Consider the following 22,099-nt stretch of genomic DNA (forward strand, 5'->3'; position numbering starts at 1 on the left):
GATAAAATAACATATAAAGCTTACCATTTTAAGCATTTTTAAGTATACAATTCAGTGGCATCAAACATTTTCAGTGTTGTGCAACCATCACCACCACCCATCCCCAGAACTTTTCCATTTTTCCAAAGGGAAAGTGTATCCATTAAATGCTAATTCTCCAGAGAATATTAATTCTTTAGAACTGTTGGATTTTTAAAAAATAAAAAAATTAAAAAGAACTGTTGGATTTTGGTCACAAATTGGCTACCAGGGGCCAATTCTGCATACACCTACGTCACCACTGTGGTTGGTTAGCACGCAGGCCTCCTGTGGGACTCCCAGGCAGTAGAGCTTCACTGGAGCATGAAAGCCCCAGCATTTTCTGTGTGCCACTAACAGATGGAACATAATCAATCTGGCTCCCAATATGGTCACCAGAAGACCTGACCCACAACTTAAGCAGTAAGTGAGAGAGTCCAGTAGGACCTAAGATCCAGGAGAACCAATGGCTGGTTCCTACCTTGTGCAAAAACTCCAGTTTTTCCCCATTGTTCACGAGCTTGTAGGTATAGACAAAGCCCCCTGCTACAGACCTGGGGTTGAGGATCAGGTCTTTGGCCACGCCCACCAACACATACCAATCATCACCAGTGTTGGAGAACCTGCACACGGCCACACTGCAAACAGAGAAAGAAAGAGGAATCAGGCAGTAGTTACAGCACAGAGAATTCCCATTCCAGCCCTCAAAACCCTGGATGTCCTGAGCTCCTTACCTAAATGCGGCCTCATTCTGTTCTAGCTGGACAAGATCCAGCGTGTTCCCTTGAATAGGATTCATCACGCGGATCACAGAGGCCCATTGCCCATTGCCAGCCTTAGGAGCTCCGAAAATGGACTCAGGGAGGTTTTCATTGAGGAATGCTGCAGCCATCTCTGCAGCGAGCTCCCGCTCATCCTCCCCTGCTGCTTCTACCATTTCCTAAATAAAAAAACAAAATCACACACAAAAACGGAAGAGATGATATATTCAGAGGTGGGTGGTGGGTGAGAAGCAGACAAGTAGCGCAACACCTCCAGGTGGACTTCATTATCATTTAAGTAGCAAAGTCTGCGGGCCAAAACCAGAGTTCCCGAAATGAAGATTAAAGGGAAAAGTGTACAGACAAGGGGAAGAGGGAAACCACTGAAGGGGAAACCAGGTACTCCGTTCTTTAATGCCAAAAAATCTAACATCGGACGGTGGCAAATACATGGCACGTAGCCTGAGATACATAAAATGAAAACACCACTTTTCTACCTACCCCCTCTGATTTCCCTTACTACAACTCCTTGTCTCATCTCTTCCAGGCCAGATACAGTTTTACATGGTGGGAGCTATTTGTTTTTTTGCTGGGAAATGATTTCTGGAAAGAATTGAAAGCTGTCTCCTTTGGGCCTGAATCCAGGAAACACATACACAGACTGTTTAAGAAGCTCAAGGACTGAAGAACTCTGTTCCAGAAGGAAAGCTGAGTACTGAATAAACCCAGGTCAGTGTATTAGTCCCGAGTCACAAAAAAACCTCTAAAACCAAGGATTGAGGCAAAGGGCTCTGCTTAAAGGACCTGACAAGAACCTGGGTCTTTTTTAAAGCAACAAAGAATATAATCAGCAATTACACGAGTTTAAACTTTTCAAGAAAATTTCACATGAATGCCTTTTAACTAAACCCTGAAGGTCAGTCTCATTACCTCTGCCATTTGCTGCTTCCTCTGAGCTTTTGTTGCCTCAGTGTAGGCATTGTGGTCCGTCTCAATGATGATAAGGTTGTTACTCTCAGGGTGAATGACAAATTTCCTGGGTGTGTACTGCAGTGGAAATGCTACTTGATTGAAGACAGCACCTAGCTTCTCCAACGCTAAAATCCTATGGGGGGAAAGGCAGGGAATTAATAGATCACTCACTCAGGATCTAGAAACTCGTATCAAAATGGTCCATGACCAGTCACAGAAATGCATCGATCCCTAAAAGCTCTAATGTTGGCATTATTCCTCTCATTTTTTTAAAAGATTTTATTTATTTATTTGACAGAGAGAGAGAGACAGCGAGAGAGGGAACATAAGCAGGGGGATTGAGAGAAGGAGAAGCAGGCCTCCCTCTGAGCAGGGCGCTCGATCCCAGGACCCTGAGATCATGACCTGAGCGGAAGTCAGATGCTTAACTGAGCCACCCAGGCATCCCGGCATTATTCCTCTCTTTGGAGAAAAACATTAAATCAAATATTTTACAAACATTTGAGTGACGAAATTAAGTGTTTAAGCATCAAAAGTTGTCATTCTGCAAGAAAAAAAAAAATAAGTACCACATAAAGAAAACCAAAACCAAAACCAGTGATCCTTCAGTTTTGATTCTTCTAATCCAACCCACATACGGATCTGTTTTATAAAGGCACCCTATCACACCAACAAGCAGATTCTAAGCAGAGAGAACACCTGCTCTCAGGGAGACACACAAGATAGGAGGAAGCACAGATATTCCTATGTTGTATTCCTCCTGAGAAAATATGAGGCTAGTCAGCATCTAAGTGGAACTTATACCACTGGTGATACCCAACAGGACTTCAGGCAATTTTCAAATGGACTTTAAAAAATATAATTCCTTAAAAAATAATTAGCCTTTGTGTGCCAAAGGACATCATCAAGAAAGTGAAATGACAATCTACAGAATGGGAGAATATTAGCAGAAAAAACGTGCAAATCTTATCTGATAAGGGAGTTACAACTAGAACATATAAAGAACTCTTACAATTCAGTAACAAAAAAATAACCCAGTTAAAAAATGGGCAAAGGACCTCAACAGACAGTACTCCAAAGAAAAACAGCAAGTAAAAACATGCTCATCATTAGGTATCAAAAAAAATGCCCATCTAAATCACAATGAGATACCACTTCACACTTAACTAGAATGGGTGGAATCAAAAAGTCATATAGATGCATGTGGGTGAGGATGTGAAGAAACTGAAACTCTCAGACCCTGCTCGTGGAAAAGCAAAACAGCTTTCTAAAGCCCCTTTAGAAAGCAGTCTGGCAACTCCTCAAAAAGTTAAATATAGAGTTAGCACATGACCACACCATTCCACTCTTTCAGATATATACCAAAGAAACATGAAACATGAAAATATATGCCCCCACAAAAACTCGTGCATGAATATCCACAGCAGCATTATTCATAAGTGGAAGTGACTAGTTCTGACAGTAAGTACTCTAAATGCTGTTGTTTCCAAGAGTTCTGCTGTTAACTACTTCACACAGTGGCTTTCCCTGAAAGATTGTGTTCTGGGGAGGAAATGCTCTACTGCTACAAAAGTGAAAAAATCTGTGGGTGTGTCCACATTTATATGAATTCGGAAGAGAGGGAGCACCCATAAATAATGAGAATGTCCATGAATGAGGCAAGGTCTTGACTGGCAGAGATGTGTGTGGGAAGCATGCCAGGGTACAGAGGAAAAAAAACATGAGGCGAGAGCAATTCTGCTGGAACAGAAGGTACATGAAGGTGTGAAGGTTAGAGAGAGAGAGAGAACAATGACTGAAAAGATCCTGAAAGATGCTGCACAGAAATCTGGGAGTTCACTTGGTAAGTCATCCATTTAACAAGAGGCTATATAGTTCCTCTTTTTTTTTTTTTTTAAGATTTTATTTATTTATTTGAGAGAGAGAGAGACACAGCGAGAGAGGGAACACAAGCAGGGGGAATGGGAGAGGGAGAAGCAGGCTTCCCGCGGAGCAGAGAGCCCGATGTGGGGCTCGATCCCAGGACGCTGGGATCATGACCTGAGCCGAAGGCAGACGCTTAACGACTGAGCCACCCAGGCGCCCCTATATAGTTCCTCTTGATAAGGTTCCTCTTATGAATAGCCAATAGTTACGACCAGGACATGTACACAGGTGGCATTAAAAGATGAAAAAAGAAAAAAATGAAACCCAAAACTTGAGAAAGTCAAACTGAATAGCTTATTTTTCAAACTGACTAGCCATCTTGCAATATAATAGTGCTCACTCCAACATAATCAGCATAAATAACAGTCTGTCAATTTGCAAAAGGCCTAAATAATTTATACTGAGGTTAAAATTGGAAGACGTAACACTGCAAATGACAGGACCAAATGAGAAAAAGTTATCAGTGATCCAATGCCTGCCTGCTCTAAAACTAATCTAATAGTACTGCCTTGGAAAACAAGACGCTTTAATCTCAAGGAAACTGAACTGTACTGCTGAGTATATTAAAACTTGGCCCTGAAAATCTAAACAGAAGCTAAAACTCCAAACACCGAAACTTGGCTACCAGGTACTTAAAATCCTGAGCCAAATGAATGTTTCAGTTGCAACACTCCAGTGCCGTGGTGAAGAGTCGGCTCTCTGCCATCACTTCGTTAACTTCTTCCAACACTCTGGCAAAACCACAATCCCAGTCGTTGGCAGAAAGGATTCCCACTGAGCTTGAACCGTGGGACTCTCACCTCAGGGTATTGGTGGAGATGGCCACAATGCCCTCAGGACACTGTTCGGAGGCGAAGCCAGATGCGAACTCCAGGGTCTCATAAGACAAGGGAGTGAGATGGAAACGAGACTGGTAGGAATAGCTCAACCACGATCGGCTTGACATGGCCAACACCTGAGGAAAGAATAACATTCCAATAAGCTTAGGAAAAAGACAAACATAGAATGCTAACCACAGACCTTATCTGCAAATTTCAGTGTGCACAATATCCCAAGGAATTTTAGAAACCTAAAAGTCTACCTTAAGAAAAAAGAGAACCAGGAACGCCTGGGTGGCTCAGCTTATGACCTAATCACTCAATCTCTCTAAGCCTCAATTTCCATAGGTGTAAAATGGGAATACTGTAACAAGCCCGGACAGTTTTAAGAATTAAATGCAGTAACAAGTAAAGAACTAGCACAGCACCCAGCAACAGTAACATTCTTAGCTACAAAGGACACAATGTTTCCCAACCTCTTTCACATTACCCAGTAAACCCTGGTACTGATATAAGGTTGCTCATGGTAGTGGTACCCTAGTGGTACCCTAGACAGAAGGTTTCTAGCTACCTCTCAGTCTGCTCCATTTGCCCAGCCTAGAGCTGAACAGATTGGTATCCTATTCCACCCATAACCAAAACATAGCTCAGTGCCATGAAAAGCTCTGGATTAAGTGACCCCAGACTTCCCACAGGAAAGAAGCTAATTAAGAGAGAGCTAATATCAAACTAACTATATATGGGTGAATTAATGAAAGCAAAGCTTATGCCAAAGGAACTTTTCTCAGCTGATGCCACTAATGTCCAAACATGCTGCCTGCCCCCTTTCATTACTTACTGCCTCCTGGCCTTGCATCCGGACACGAAAGAGTTTCACAGGACGGGACCCCAGGTACCTAGTGCGGGTGTCAGACAGATCCCCAGTGACAGGGTCCAGGACAGTTCTTAGCAGCACACCATTCTAATAAAAAGGAAAAGAGTGGGTGAAGCCTACTCCTAATGGTAGCTCCCTTGGCTACTTCACAGACTATGTAAGTTCAGAACAGGTGGAAGGAAATGACTTGGGGGTTTAAAGAATATCCTAATAATCAGCCAGCCACTCATTCACTCTCACTAAATCACTCACTCAACTCAAATAGTTACTGAGCATTTACTAAGTGAAAAGCACTTACTTTTCACTACATATCTGTTAAAATTCTTTCTACCATGCATGTTAAACTCTTCTTTATAATTTTAAATTTTAAGATACATGCATAGTGGGGCGCCTGGGTGGCTCAGTCGTTAAGCGTCTGCCTTTGGCTCAGGTCACGATCCCAGGGTCCTGGGATCGATCCCCGCATCGGGCTCCCTGCTCAGCGGGAAGCCTACTTCTCCCTCTCCCACTCCTCTGCTTGTGTTCCCTCTCTCCCTATATCTGTCAAATAAATAAATAAAAGCTTAAAAAAAAAAAGATATATGCATAGTTAAGGGGTGCCTGGGTGGCTCAGTCAGCTGAACGTCCGTCCTACTTAGTTTTGGCTCAGGTCATGATCTCATGGGTCGTGGGATGGAGCCCCACATCAAGCTCCATGCTCAGTGGGGAGCCTGCTGCAAGATTCTTTCCCTCTGCCTCTCCCCCAACTCATGCATGCACTCTTTCTAAAATAAATAAATAAATACCAAAAAAAAAAGATACATGCATAGTTAAAATAAACAAGGCCTGTTGTGGTCTCTAAATGCCATTTCTCCTAAAGAGATTAAGACTCTTAAGAGAAAACAGCTACTTCAGGTCTGGGGCAAGAATATTCCAGGCATATACAGGGGCACTCAAGCACCCAAAGATAACAGGGTCATGTTAAAAGGACAAAGGAACTAACTTCAAAAGGGAACTCCTACTCATCTAAAATGAGGCAATTTAGCATCCAAAAATGAAAAGACCATAAGAGTTTGAAGCACAAATATATAAAAATCTTCACGTTCATAATGTTATAAAAAAAATTACTTCATCAGTCTGCACTTGAGATTGCTGTGGCACCAACTCCTTACTGTGAAAATAGATGAACAAAGGGGAAAAAACAAAGTATTTATCCTTTCCCTGTATGAACTGTATTTTGGGGTAAGCAAATTTTGTCTTTAGAGAAAAGTTCCAGCTTATGAAATGAAGAGTGAAATAGAAAATCATCCATTTCTCAATCCCTAATGACATAATCAATCTAGGCAATGGGCATTGATTGCTGCTACTAGGTAAAAGGTTGACAGGGAGCAGATAATTTAAAACAGATACAAACATTCTAACACCACTAAAAGTAGGATAACCAGACATTACATGTGCCTCCTGATGTGATGTAACAGAAAGTAAAGAGCCCACTTATAAAACTTTGTCCCCCACAAAAATATTAAATCTGAATCTAATCAACCTCTTCATCTGTGCTATCCAATTCTATAATCATCAAACCACATGTGGCTAGCCAGAATCGTGATGTGCCACTAAGTATAAAATACAAAATATCAGATTTCAAAGACTTTTCAAAAAGAGAGAACATAAAGTATCTTAATTTTTATACTGATTACAAATTGAAATGACATTTAAAATATTCTGGGTTAAAGAAAACATTAAAATTAACTTCATCTGTTCCTTTTTTGGGCTACTGGTATATTTAAGTTATACATGTGGCTTGCATTATATTTTTAATGGACAACATGGTCTAGATCCACCCACTACTTCACAGGAAATAAGAGAAGACAGACAAACATTAAACACACAAGGAAAAACTGCCAAATTCAGAAGGTGGAAATTCTTCAAGATAAATGATCTGGATTCTTTAAAAAAAAAAGGGGGGGGGGATAGTAATTATTAAAAGAAACATAAAGGGATAGGTCATGCAGATGATGCAAACTGCAGATAGCTTTATGCAGATCCTAAGTAAAACCAAAGGTAAAAACATTTTTAGAAAAACAAAAACAAAACAAACCAAGAAAAGCCAGAACATGAACAAGATATCAGATAGTTGAAGAACTGTTGTGTTGGGCATGGTAATAAAATTGAGGCCTAAAAAGAAAACAACCCATACATCTGTTAGAGCTACATTCTCAAGTATTTATAGATGAAATGATAAATCATCTTGGATTTGCGTTATCATACTTCAGAAAAAAAAAGGGGGGGGGAATAGATACAACAAGAACAGTAGAATGTTGGTAACTATTAAAACTGGTGATGGGTACATGGAGGTTTGTTACATTAGTCTAACTCCTGTGCAGTTTGAGAAATTTGTAAATTAGGAAGTAAAACTAAAAAGCAAAAAGTATCACAGGGCTAGATTATTTACCCAGGGGGTTGAACAAATAATCATTAAGGAAATGAAAAGTATATGGTCAAAAACTGCTGACACTGTGCTATCCTTAGGCTCCTGCTTTTCATGCGATGAAAAGCCTCCGCTGCTTTGACAATAGGGCACACCCAGGAGTCCTTTATGACTAAAGGAGCCCATTATAAACCAAGAGGTATTAGTTTCCAAAAGCTGCATATTGTGAGAACTGCAAAGGACTCTTGAGGAACCCCTCTAGTTTTGACCCAGAGCAGTGATCACAACACACCTCTATCAAAGACTCCTCAAAAACTTTGTCCTAGGCCTGACTTGTTCTAATAAGAGCTGAGAGAAATGGAACACACAGTAGCACCCTTCACTTTTCATAAGGTGGTAAACTGAAAAGGCACAGCAAATGCCCGTATTGAACAGGGACTGCACAAAAGCTAAAGGGTTGATACAATGTTAGCCTTGGATCTCTTACCTGTAACCCAATATTCAGGTACAAGAAGCCAATAGAGCCCCTCTCACCCAACTCATCTTGCTTCTCAGTCCCACCCATTTCCACAATACACAAGGACTCAGGCTGGGCTGGGAGAGCCTGCATGCTCAGAGGCTGCAAACAGTCCTAAGGAGGAAAGAGAAAAGAATAAAACATAAGAAATGACCAATTTTGGAAAAATCTACCCAGGGAAATCTAATTCGAGGAGTGGAGAAATAAAAATAACTTTCTTGTGGACAGGGGAATCCTATAGAGTAAGTTCTATATGGGTTACTACTAGTTAGTTAAACCAAATCTTAGAATAAGCTCTGGAGAGAACCATGCTTTCCTTTCCATAGAAGTGGATAATGGTAGAAGTAAAAATAAGCAAAGGGCACCTAATCTTAAAAGCCATCCCAGAGCCAGTCCAAGTCCTTTTCTGCAAACAGTCTTGGGTTGTTTTTTAACTATAAAAGTGAGTCAAGGCTTAAGGCAAGAAAGCATTTAGTAGTCTGGGATCAGGATCTTTAAAGTACTGCAGAAAATTCCTGAGGTGTGCTGCTACGATAATCAGAAGCAGCAGGTGCTGACTGCAGGGGCTAGCCCAGCTGATCCCAGAGATGCCCATCAGGAGTGCGCCAGCAGCTCAGGTTCCAGTGGGAAGATCCTTGAAGTCGAGGGTAACACTCACTGAGGGATCCAGAGAGATGATTCTGACAGTATTGTCCACCAGCCCCACAGCCAGGAAGCGAGACCGCTGCTCTCCAGGAGGCACGTTGGCCAGACTCATGCATACTACATCTGCCGACATCTCCTTCCGCTCTGTGTATTCATTCAGCTGTCCTGACTACAGAAGTGACACAGAGAAAGGTGACAAACCACTCCAACTTGCCCCTAAACCCTGGGCCCTGGGAAGAGGGACTGTTAAATTCCTTTTTGCTTCCTCTCACTCTTACTATCATCAATGACCAAGAATTTCTCTGAGGTCCCAAGACTGAACTCTACAGGCGAGCAGCAAGCAAAATTACTGACAAGACAATCAAGAGACAACACAGTATCTTTATCTTAGACAAATACAACATGCCATAAATTTTCTAAAGCAAGCCTAGCTCTCAGGAAATAGGAACACATAAAACTGTTTATCTGTTCATGAAAATACTCTGGGTAAAAGAGAGTTCAAATACGGAACTTAAAGACAAAGAAATCTCAACCAGAGGTACAGTTAGACTATCAGGTTGGCCACATCCAGACACTAAGAGCATGATAATTAAGTATACCCAACATGCTTCCATACAGAAAAGCAAAAGAAAATTTCTGAAATGGCTTCAGATTATAAAAATTAAAACTTATGGCCAATATTTGGTGGAAAAGTAGAGTGCGAAGGGCAAGAGAAGCAAGTATTTCACTGCTAAGATGGGATTTCATAACTCCAGTTAGAATTAAGACATGAACTTACCCTTCCCACCCCACCCCCACCGGGCCAGACTGGCTTATGTACACTTTCCCTCTTGAATTCTCCTTGTGAGTATCATCTAGATACTGGACTACAACTCTCATCTTTACCTCTGGACCCTTACACTAAGTCCCACAATGAATGATAAAATAACATACAGGATCCATCTCAAAATAGACCAGCTCTCCTCCTGTCAGGGCGATCACCACCTGTCGCTGGTTCACTGCACATTTCACAATCGTTTTCTTTCCAGGGGTCTTCCACTCATTGACTCTCTTGTCTGCTCGTATGTGTCGAATGCCATCAGGATACACCTAGAGTCAGTGACCAGAAGGAAACTGGACTTTAGCAATGTGACTCATTGCTCAGCATGACCCACACACCTCACAGATCGGTCACTCTTGTTAGAACTGGAGCCACTGCATTTCAGTCATCCATTGGGTCAATGACAAAAAGGGAGTTACTAGGCCCCGGACAGGTCAACTTAAAACAAGTTCATGTTTGCAACGTCCACTTCAAAAGAACTCAAAGCTCATTAATGTGAGCACAGCAGCCTACACCACAATGAAAGGACAAAGTAAGGTGAGTGAGTAACTCTCGGGGAACCTCACCTGCACCAAGGCATCATCTCCTAACAACGAGCAGGACAAGGTTGGGGTGGTGCCCAGGAACCCAGAGTCAGTCACTTCTTCCACAGTCTCTCCGATGGACAACACAAGTGTGGCATTCACGAAAGACACAATGATGTAGGCATCAAACTCATCTGCAAAAGGGAAGATAAGAGGAGGTGGTTAGCTAAGAACTCATTAGTTACAAAGCTAACTGAGACATACTATGTTTTCTCTTCAGAAACCTTCCAAGGCACTTCTTCTATGTGTAGCCATCACACACACACACTCATGTGGCAAACGGCACAGGATGATCCAAAAGATAATTGAAGGTCGTAACAGCCTACAGATATACTTTGCTTCCTTAAATGCCTAAATACATTGAGAGTAGATATACCCACCCCAATACCTCCGAAAGCTAATTTTTCTTGAGACATCTGCCGGAAAAATGCAAGAAGACAAAGCAGGGTAACCAATTAGGACGAAGTTCTGAATACTACAATATTTATATATACTGAAGCTAGAGCTTGTTTATTTGTGCCAGATGCAAATCACAATTCATTCTTAAAGATAATCCTTACAACCAGGAAAGGTCCCCAGCCTCTTTCAAAAGAAGCTTATGTGGGAACACAAGACCTAATGAATAAAAGAGATTATTTAAGCTTCAATGAGACTATCATTCTCAGGTTCATAACTGAGAATCCCAGGATGTCCCAATAAGAATGAGGTAAGAGCATTAACCAGGAAGTGGGGGGGGGATGGGGGGGCTCTGTTTGTATTGTCAGTCCTTGACCTCTCTACTCTCATTATTTAAAAATGCAACTATTTAGGAGTCATAAGCAACCCTATTAGGATTTGCTTTTCATTTAACAAAACATAGTTATGGATAAACAAACACTAATGAGTTTCTCAAAGTCAGAGGATCTGAATACAGGCAATCCCAGAAGTTTCTCATACAGATCCCATTGTTAAAGGCCACCCATTTCCCATATATGCCATCCTACACATAAAACAGCTTCTGTGTGTCTCCCACATCCAGCACAACGTTGGGCATACAGCTTGATAAATGCTAAATAAAGAAAGGTATATTTATTTTTCAGAAAGGATTGAGATTTCCCTATTTTACATTTGAATTTTCTGTATCAATTCCCCTTTCCGTCCCCCTTCCCCCATAAGAAATCAGGTGAACAGGACAGAATGACAAGTAGACAAGGTACTAAATTAAGGTGTTTTTTTTTTTGGGGGGGGGGAGGGTACTAAATTAAAGTAGCTACAGGACCCTTAGTGCCTAAGCCCTTGTCAGAGTTTAGTACCATAGGGCTGATCCACCCCACTCACATCAAGAACATAGTTCAGATTCTGATTGCTCCAAAGATGATTCAGTTGAACCAAGATTACTCAATTAGTTCAGAAGAATCAGTGTTCTTCACAGAAAAAGAGGCCAACTGAAGATGTATCATTGGTGTAGCCTAGAGTAATATTCTGCCCTATGAGCAGGACATGTTCAACTTGATGAACTGTAATCAGCATTTTTAAATAGAAATATATAGAAATAAATATAATTTATGAAATTGCTTTACACATGAAATTACTCACCCAGTAAGGGTGAGTACTGTTTTCCAAACCTGTGCTTAATACATGCATATACTGAATGGGTGGCTGAAAGGCAAAGATCAAAGATCTTTCCCAACGGGTATAATCCAATGGCTATACCAGGAATCCAGAATAAGCGTTCAAGTTCCAAATCATAAGGAGTAACACTGGAGAAGCGGATAGCTAGTTTTAGATTATTTTTGTTACAACTGTTAAAATGTATCAAATGCTTTGGAGACACCTTATAAAATGGCTTTGTAAGACAGCACTGTTCACCATCATGTGAGTAAGGACATGGTTGTCCCTGAAATGGATATCTTAATAGTTTACAACAAAACCAAAATGAATCTCCACACAACACCAAACCTGGAAGCTTTACTCCAGCTGTTTTTGAACTGGAAATTTATAGTGTCTAAAAATAACAGAAATTGCTTAATTTTAACTACATGAATATTGTCCTTTCCCACATTCTCATTACTGAAACCTAGTATCCTAAAAACTGTGCCAGAGCAAATTACAGCCAAACAACAAATGGCTGTTAAATGGTCAGGATTTCTGGTCTCTTCCTTCAGTCAAGGGGAAAGGGAGAAACTTCCAGCAAAGAGACCATGCAAATTTTAACTAACGTGCAAAAGAATGAGGAGACGAAGGAAGGTGGGCTGCCTGGGTCTTTATCTTCCCTTTGACCCAAGGCCCCAAACTGCTCAGATATAAAAATAAAAGAGATGCTCAGTGGACTTAATAGGGTCTTACATTCCCTGAGCAAGTCAACAAGCAGTAGAGCTGCTTTGTATCACAGATTTCCTCATAACATCTATTACTCTGTGAATACTAAGCACACTGTAACTTCTCCCGTCTCCGTTCTCCAGCCAGGAGGACCTATAGCAGGCTAGTTGCTCATGTCCTAGGGAAGCTATAGGTTAAAAGTTGGAATTCAGAACAAAATCAAGGTAAATGACCATAAATATCCACTTTGCCTTCTTCCAGAAGTTACAAGTTTCATATAAAAGAAGAGTAGTTCAGGGGCGCCTGGGAGGCTCAGTCAGTTAAGCCTCTGCTTCGGCTCAGGTCATGATCCCAGGGTCCTGGGATCGAGCCGGGAGCCTGCTTCTCCCACTCCTTCCACTTGTGCTCTATCTCTGTCTCTCTTGCTCTCAAATAAATACAGTCTTAAAAAAAAAAAAAAAAATCTTATATATATAAAAAAAAGAACATTAGTTCATACCTCAGTGAAGAATGTATTAGGGTATGAGAATGCATCTTTCTCACTTAAATAGGACTTCTGAGCACTGCTGAAGCAGCCCACAGAGGAGGGAATACTTTATTCTTCTTTCCTCTGCCTTAGTATCTGAAGCTCAACAGCTCACTCTAAAAGGTAAAGTGACTTAAGCTTCCAGTATCTCATTCTTACTTTATACTCGGACTACTTCGTGCCTGTCTTGCCTCAGCAGTCCTGATTATACTCCCAAAAAAGGCAGTTTTCTCCAGGACTTGAGTCAGTACAACTGGAACATACAAAACTCCAAAGGAGAGTATGGAGTTAAGGTTTTCCTAGCTGTAGGTTCTTTCAGCTTAGTGAAAGACAAATTAGTCATATTTTCCACTAAGGGAAAAAGTAAGGACGCTGATTCCTGCCTCAGACCACATAATATACAGGCAGATGGGCATGCATCTCTATAATGCACGACAGCCAACTGCAAAGTTACCCTCTGAGAGATGCCATCAGGGCAGTCTTATTACTTTGTGCAGATCCCTCTCCCTGGGTAAACTATAAGACCCCATGGTAGACCCTAGCAGTACGTACACACCTGTGGTGATCAGCACCTTCACCAGCCACCTGTGGAAGAGAAAAAAAGGCTTGGTATTGGTAGTGTGCATCACCACGTACCAGCCAAGGTTAGTAGTTGCCTGGAAGACTACAGCATGTGTGGACATGTGGGCTATTCACTCAACAGTAACTTGGAGTATCTGGAAAGAGAACGAACAGAGAGAACCTGACCTGTTTTTGTGGGTGATCACCCAAATTATAGTTTCTAAAGAGTAAAATTTATCAGGATTTAAGTCTTTTCCTAGATTTTGGTATTTAGAGAAGAAAAAATTTCAGCTACAAGTTCCATCATGCAACATACTACTTATCACTGACTTATCAAGCACTGTCCACCTGATTCTGATTCTCCAACATAAGCCCATTCCCTGTCCTGGCAACATGCCTGTGCCTTTCATTACATCAGCACACACAACAGTGTTGTATACTTGTCTTCTTTTTTAGACTCCAAGTGCCCTGAGAGGAAGGGTCCTACCTTAATTACTCTGAGTACAAGGTAGACACTTGAGAAACTGCAGGATGAAGAATACAGCACTTATCCTAAAAAACCAGCAAGACCCACAGACTCCCACTACAGGGTTAGTCAAATGAACACTGGATTGGAAGTTCAGAGTCCGTGCTTTCAGTCTCTATTACCTCAATGCACTATCTTGGAAAAGTCAACCTGTGTGATTTTTCTGCCTTCATCATAAAAATGAGGGGTAACCTTCCTGTAAATCTAAACCTATGTTCAATTTAAGAAATAGAAAATGAAACAAAAAAACAAGAGGGGGGAATATTAGGTTTTATCTCAAAGGCTCAAAAAATTCAAAGTGTAGGCAATGTTTACATCAAGAGCTGTAATATCAACCAGCCACGAAGCTAAAGATGTACATCAATACTGACCAGTTTCTTTATGAAGACATTACACATAAAGGGGAAATCCTTCAAAATCAATCATCGAGAATTATCTTCTCAGCAAAAATGAAGCTACTAATTTCCTGTTTGCTTTTTCTTTTTTCTTTCTACTCATCTCAGACTTGGCTCAAATGTCCACATGAAAACAAAATCCACCACAATGTGCATTCTACTAATAGGAAGAGGTTTCCCTCCTACACATTTCCCAGCTCCCATAAAATCAAACATTAGAACATCAAAACATGAGGAGATCAAAATATCAGGAAGATTTCCAGCTGTTCTCTTGAAAAAGCTTTGTATGCTGGCCAGGGTGATCTTACTCACCAGGCCGACATTCCTAAGGGAACAAGAGGAAGACGAAGTCTAGGAATAGAAATGACCTACACCCCCGAAGAATCCAAGGGAAAATGAGAATTAAGTTTCATTTCTCAAATTCAATGGACTCAAGACTTTCCTGCTATTGTACTATTAAGCATTTTCACTTAAATTTCATAATTTTAGGATGAAGTGACTACTTTTATCCAGGAGCATGGACTGTTTCCTCCATCCCTTCTTTTCCACCCACTCTAAAATTCTGATTCCATTCAATCTCAATCTAAACTTTCCTGAAACACAACTACACCCACTGAGCAGGACTAATTAATAAGCTTAATCAAACCTCTTAATACCTAGAACAACACCTTCAACTTCACCGTGGTTTCAGCACAATAGAAGAAAACACTGAAGAAAAATGAGGAAGCGAAAACTTTCCCTCACACCACACCTCTTACACAGATGGAACCAGTATCCTAAAGATGAATATAGTCCCCTTACTCATGTGCACAAAAAAGTGAAGGCATCCTGATTCAGAGAGTCTGAGAAACATGGTGTCAGGCCAGAAAATGTTTCTAGTATATTGCTAAATAAAGCAATACAGAAATTTTATGAATGCAGACTCCTAAGCCTTCTATTGTCAATGTCACCCAGACCCGCATTTTGACTACTGGGAAAGGGCTGCTTACCTTCAATGTGCCGACGCACTGTCCAGACAGCATTGGGGTTACCGGGTAACTCAGAGACAGCCATTTCTGATACCTGATAGGAGAGGAGACAAACCACAGATCCAGTGAGCATAGAACTTAGCTCCTTGCTTACAACTACACTAGTTAACAGGATTCCAAAAAGGCAGTGCTCACACTGCACGTTGGATTAAAAGAATGGAACCAGGGCACCTGGGTGGCTCCGTTGGTAGAGTATGTGACTCTTGATCTTGGGGTTGTAAGTTCAAGCCCCATGTTGGATTGTAGAGATTACTTAAAAGTAAAACAAAAAAAATTTTTTTAATCTTTAAAAAAATGGAATCATTTTATTAAAAAAAAAGAAGAACAACACTAAGAACCAAAAAGGCTTGGAAATACTGGCAATCCCCGTAACAAAGTTTAGCAAAAAGTGATGGAATATTTAGGATAGTTGTTGCAGCAAAAACCATACGATTTCTTTCAGTATGACATGCCTGCATCCTCCTCAAAAAGAGAGCACATAGACTGAAACAGGCCATCATCTAAGTTAGCATCCCATTTCTTCCCTAGCTCCCTTAAGGCCAAATCCCATCTCTCAACAGCCAATTCAAATGCCACATCCTTTAGGAAAAATCTTCCCTTATCCTCTTGCAAGGCAGTCCACTCTCCCTCCTATAAGCTCTCACAGAAATCATCACCTCCTAGCGCATTTACCTAAAAAGTGATTTCAGGAATTATTCTGTCCTTCCTACTAGATTTTATGGTACCTAAGGTTAGAGTCAAGAATCCTCTGAGTATCCTATAGTTCTCAAATATGAGAGGAAATGAAATATTTGAGATGAACTAAATTATCTAGAAGGGAAAACTAGGTGTAGGTTACATATGAACTCACTATAAAATTCCTGTAATTTTTCTGTAAATATAAAACCATTCCAAAATAAAAATGTTACTTTTAAATGACCCAGAAATGATGTGCTTAAAATATTGTACCATGTAACCACATTTTACAGAGAGTACTCACATATACCCATTAAAGGCATTACCTTTTTTTTTTTTTACTTAACTAATAAAATAATAGTAATACCTGATCATGGAACAGGAAAATTGTGGAAAACTTCATCACCAATAAAATATCAGTTTTGGAGTGCCATACTCTATACCAAATATAACATGTGACAGTGACCCTGCTCAAATGAGACCATAATCTAGCTTAACAACAAGGTTCAACAAATAGATATAGAGGAACAAAGTAACGTTTAACAATTTCAAAATATTTTTCTGTATAACAGAGATCTTTTGTAGAACTGGAAAAAAGTGGGAAGAGGTGGAAGACTCAAAAACAATTCTTAATTGGATTCTTACACTGTACACAAAATTTTCTGTTAATGCATGTATGCACTTTTGGTGGAGAATGTTAGCTTCTGTCAAATGCTGAATGGTATCTGATGAGCAATCAAAAACTGTTAGTCTAAATTGGGTTCAAGTCATTAAAAATTTACTAGCCTGATGAGTGTTTTGGCAGAGCCAAAAAATTTTCAAATTCCCTGAAACAGCAGTATTAATAGCTAGCATAAATTGAACAGCTATTGTATGCCAGACCTTGAGCTAAGTGCTTCTTCATATGCATTATCTCATTTAATTCACACAATCTTTAAAGCAGGTACCATTACTGAGCTCATTTTATAGAAGAGGAGAAACTAAAGCTTAGTAACAGCTATTAAATGGTAGAGCCAGAATTCAAAACCAAGGTCAGTCATCTTGGCTGTGTTCCAATAAAAATTTACAAAAACACGCAGTGGGTCACTGAGAGTTTATAGTCTGCCAACCCCCAACTCTAAAGCAAACTGCCATAGGAAGCTTTATTTTCTCTTAACAAAATCAACTCCAGGGAACTTGCTAAGAAAAGCATCAACCTTAGAACAAATTAAGAGGATATGGGATTTGAGTGTCCATGTCACCTAAAAGATCCAGCAATAAAGGATTTATTAAATGAATTCTGATCCATCCACTATAGTGGAATATTGCAAAAACATTAAAAAGAATACAACTTAGGAACATAAAATAAACTTACATATATATAAATATAAAATATAAAAAAATATAGTATTAATATAGTTAAAAATACATAAATACCTAAACACTTTGAATACAGACCAAGGCTAGAAGAAAATGGAATAAAATGCTCCACACAGACTTCCTCCATGTTTTAGCTGGTGAACCTGGAGCCAGTAGGGGTTATTTTCCCCTTTTTAACCCCATTTGCCAATTTTTAAAAATATGTCTACTGTGCTAACATGTTAAAGATCAGGAAATTTAAACTTTGTTATGGAAAAAGAAGAGGAATAAAACATTTTTTCTTTCATATAAACATTAAATATATCATTGATCTCATCAGAATAAAGCCATAAGCTGCTTTTTCAGTGATTCTCAGCTTACCTCAAGTCCATGCCTTAGGACTCTCAGAGATGATCGGGGTCCCCTACCACAGGCCACATAGAGCTGTGGTGTGTCTTCATTGGCCAGATCAGCTATCTGAACAGAGAAAAAGGAAAAAAATGTCTACTTATACCAAGTTTTCACAACTAAACCTGATTTTCTTGGGGAACAAAGTACTTTTTAGTTTACTAAGCTTATATATTGGCTACAAGCCCTGGCATCATTAAGGGGAAAAGCCCTCATGTTCCAAAAAGCAAACCAGTTTGAAGCAACAAGTTTTACTAACAAAAAAGATTTGCATCAGTTCTTCAGTTAGCAAAGTATTTTTTTACAGCTAGTAAAATGAGTGTTATATAACCTTGAACTGAAATTTAGTATTTCCTTTCAACTAAAAATATAAACTATAATATTACCAGTATCTGTGACTGTCACCAATAAAAATGACATTTACTCATATAACATTAAAACTTACATACTTCCAATTATTCCTCTCATCACTACTTCAAAGTTACATTCAACAGATCTGCTAGACTACACATTATCAAAGTTGCCTTATCTACAGATACTCCTATGATGTAACTAACCACTGGGTAACTATACCAGATTGTTCAGCCACCAGATGGGGAAGCCATGTGTTATGGTGTATCCCAGACATCTAGCTGCTTTCCAGTACATCTGTTGGTCAATATATAATGAGGCCAATCATTTGTACTGTAGTTTTGTCAAAGAGGTCAGTTCAAGGAAAATTCTTGACTGTCTATAAGGCAATACAGTTTACTGTAACATGGACAAATATTGTGTTGAATGCGTACAGCCTTCACACTGATCTCTTCTTTAAAAAAATTAACTCACCTATTTCAAATGCACCATCTTGTTACTTAAAGCCTTGATAAAGAAGCACATATATTACTTTTTCATAACTTAAAAATATCTTGCTATCTTGGCTACTTTATGTGTATAACTACATGCATTTAAAAATATTCAGGGGCGCCTGGGTGGCTCAGTCGTTGGGTGTCTGCCTTCGGCTCAGGTCATGATCCCAGGGTCCTAGGATCGAGCCCCACATCGGGCTCCCTGCTCGTCGGGAAGTCTGCTTCTCCCTCTCCCACTCCCCCTGCTTGTGTTCCCTCTGTCAAATAAATAAATAAAATCTTGGGCGCCTGGGTGGCTCAGTTGGTTAAGCAACTGCCTTCGGCTCAGGTCATGATCCTGGAGTCCCTGGATCGAGTCCCGCATCGGGCTCCCTGCTCGGCAGGGAGTCTGCTTCTCCCTCTGACCCTCCCCCCTCTCATGTACTCGCTCTCTCTCATTCTCTCTCTCTCAAATAAATAAATAAATAAATCTTTAAAAAATAAATAAATAAATAAATAAATAAAATCTTAAAAAAATAAAATAAAATGAAAATATTCAAAGACAAATCTTAAAAAAAAAAAAAAAAGGGAGGGGGAGTGCCTGGGTGACTCAGTTAAGTGTCCAACTCCTGATTTAAGCACAGGTCATGATCTCAGGGTTATGAGACCAAGCCCCGCATCAGGCTCCAAATTGCGCGGAGTTTGCTTGAGAGTCTCTCTCTCCCCCTCTGCCCCTCCCCCTGCTCACATGTGCGTGTACACACGCAGACACGCGTTACTTTCTCTCTAAATAAATAAAATCTTTAAATATATATATATATATATATATATATATATATATATATATAATAACATTATTCAGAGAAGAAATCCAGTTGCCTCACCAGACTAGTAAAGACATCTGGCACAAAAAAATGCTTAGCCCCACTACAGATACTGGAACTTTCTGTTAATTTTATCTTTTACCTACAAACTATTTACATAATTATTTCCTCAAATTCCAATGAAAGGCGGCGGGGGGGGGGGGGGAATCACTAATAATCTAGTCAGGAATTACTTAGTATTTTCTACTGCTTCAGGGCTAATCTTCTCAAAAAGAAAGAACAAAAGCAGTTCATTTCAAGAATGGTTAATTTTACCAGGAATAGTGCCTTAATCCTGACTTGTTTCCCCAGCACAAAGTAAACAAACCTCTATTAAAAGTGTGATCAACTAGACAGGGTAGGCTGGTGCCTAATGGTCACTCAAACCCCTGCAATCCAGGATACAAAGGCATGGCAAAATTCCTCCTACAATTGAGTGCCAGCAGCAGGGACACAGTCCCCATCCTGGGCCACCTTGGGTTCCTCCCTGAGGATATATTTTTAAAAAGTTGTTACTGATTGATCCCAAATGTCTCTGGAGTATTTTAAGAAATGAAGTGTTAAAATAAGATAGATATAGGTGTTCATCGACTACAAATATTCATAGACTCTTAACTGCTAAAAGGTCAATTTCACAACACTATGAAGTACATGAGCCTATTTACATTAAAAAGAAAGGGGTGGGGCACCTGGCTGGCTCAGTGGTTAAACGTCAGACTCTTGATTTCAGCTCAGGTCATGATCTCGGGATCGTGAGATCAAGCCCTGCATCAGGGCTCTGCTGGGCCTGGAGCCTGCTTGAAATTCTCTCTCTCCCCCTCCCCCCCCCCCCCACGCTCTCTCTCTTAAACACACACACACACACACACACGTGTACTGACAGATGCAAGGAAAATGCCTGGAAGCAAACACAGGAAGTTGTTAATAGCAGCATCCTCAGTGGATAGAAAGTTGAAAATAAGACTGGGGGTAGGAATTTTACCATTCACCTTGTGTACAGTTTAGAATTTTTATATTGAACACGAGTTATAGAATTAAAAAAAAAAGTCTAAGGATTTATGTAATGGTTTTAGTTCCCCACTTTCCACCTTTACACTCTGGTGATTTCCACAGATATGCTGATGAATCTCATTCTTAGACTATATCTTAATTTAACTGCAGTTAAAACTTTAAACTCGTTCAGATTCAAAAACATTTGGCTGGCACTGCTCATTGTGGAAGTGACTGGAAAGACCCACACCTGGCAAAACAAAATGGGAGACAGACTGTCCAATTCATCAACCAGCACAAGGTTTTTGAGTGGTCTTGGTTGGAAGAAGAACGTGTCTCCTTCTTCCAGAGGCATGGCAGATGAAAACTCAGGTTCTTCATCATCATCTCCAAGATGTGCAATTTGATATAAGTAACTAGGAGGAAGCACAGAAGAATTTAATTAAACACCTTCTGTCTAAAGATGATGTTTACCATAAACATAACACTCATAAAGCACTTTACAAAAACCTAATCAAAATTCTAAAGTGCATTAAGCCAGCTTCTATACTTCAAAATCTGTTTATCTAAGTGGGGTTTTCTTTCTTAGAATAGAATGGGATGAAGAAATTAAGACTACTGAATTCAGGGGGCATCTGACTGGCTCAGTCAATACAGGATACAACTCCTGATCTTGGGGTTTTGAGTTTAAGCCCCACGTTGGGCACAGACTTTTTTTTAAAAAAAAAAGGACTACTGAATTCAGATTGGTACAATGAAAGACCTTAGTACCACAGTGGTTAAAAGCACCTGGCTTGCACTAGAGTGCCCAGGTTTGAATCCCAGCTCTGCCCCTTAACTACCTCATATTATTAATCTCTCTGTGCCTCACTTGTATCAACTTATAAAAACGAGTAGTACCTTCCCATAGAATTCAATGAGTATGTAGAACAGGGCATGGAACTAGTAAGAACAGTGCTTGTCAAATAAAATGAAATAAATGAAATCCAAAAAAAAATCCCATTTATACTTTAGGGAACTGGGTCACAGAGAATGTGTGAAATTTGTAAACTTGTGAAAGAAATTTGATCAGACACCTAAGTCCCTAAAATAAATGACATAAATGAAACGAAATCAGACACCTAAATCCCCTAAAATAAAATGACGTGAACGAAATCCAAAGAAAATCTACAACCCCATTTCCTATTTTAACCAAAACCAAGTCTAACAGAAAACAAGAACTGTTGGTCACTTTGCAATAGCATGCAGATATTACAGTATCATTCCCCAAAACACTCCCCATGCAGATATTACAGTATCATTCCCCAAACCAAAACATAAACATA

At 40.0% G+C, this 22,099-nt stretch overlaps 1 protein-coding gene across 1 annotated transcript in view; it reads right to left on the reverse strand.

The window, feature by feature from the left end:
• Positions 1-22,099, reverse strand: part of SF3B3 (splicing factor 3b subunit 3) — a 43,463-nt gene that overhangs the window by 5,328 nt on the left and 16,036 nt on the right. The window contains exons 9-20 of the mRNA XM_032424231.1: positions 21,025-21,190; positions 18,071-18,166; positions 15,638-15,710; positions 10,325-10,476; positions 9,872-10,027; positions 8,952-9,107; positions 8,264-8,407; positions 5,334-5,456; positions 4,478-4,632; positions 1,710-1,884; positions 753-958; positions 500-656 (exon numbers count right to left, since the gene is read on the reverse strand). Of these exons, the coding sequence (XP_032280122.1) occupies positions 500-656; positions 753-958; positions 1,710-1,884; positions 4,478-4,632; positions 5,334-5,456; positions 8,264-8,407; positions 8,952-9,107; positions 9,872-10,027; positions 10,325-10,476; positions 15,638-15,710; positions 18,071-18,166; positions 21,025-21,190 (1,759 nt within the window). The remainder of the gene's footprint in view (positions 1-499; positions 657-752; positions 959-1,709; positions 1,885-4,477; positions 4,633-5,333; positions 5,457-8,263; positions 8,408-8,951; positions 9,108-9,871; positions 10,028-10,324; positions 10,477-15,637; positions 15,711-18,070; positions 18,167-21,024; positions 21,191-22,099) is intronic.

Source organism: Phoca vitulina, unplaced genomic scaffold, assembly GCF_004348235.1.
Source record: "Phoca vitulina isolate PV1807 unplaced genomic scaffold, GSC_HSeal_1.0 scaffold30, whole genome shotgun sequence".
Classification (NCBI taxonomy): Eukaryota; Metazoa; Chordata; class Mammalia; order Carnivora; family Phocidae; genus Phoca; species Phoca vitulina.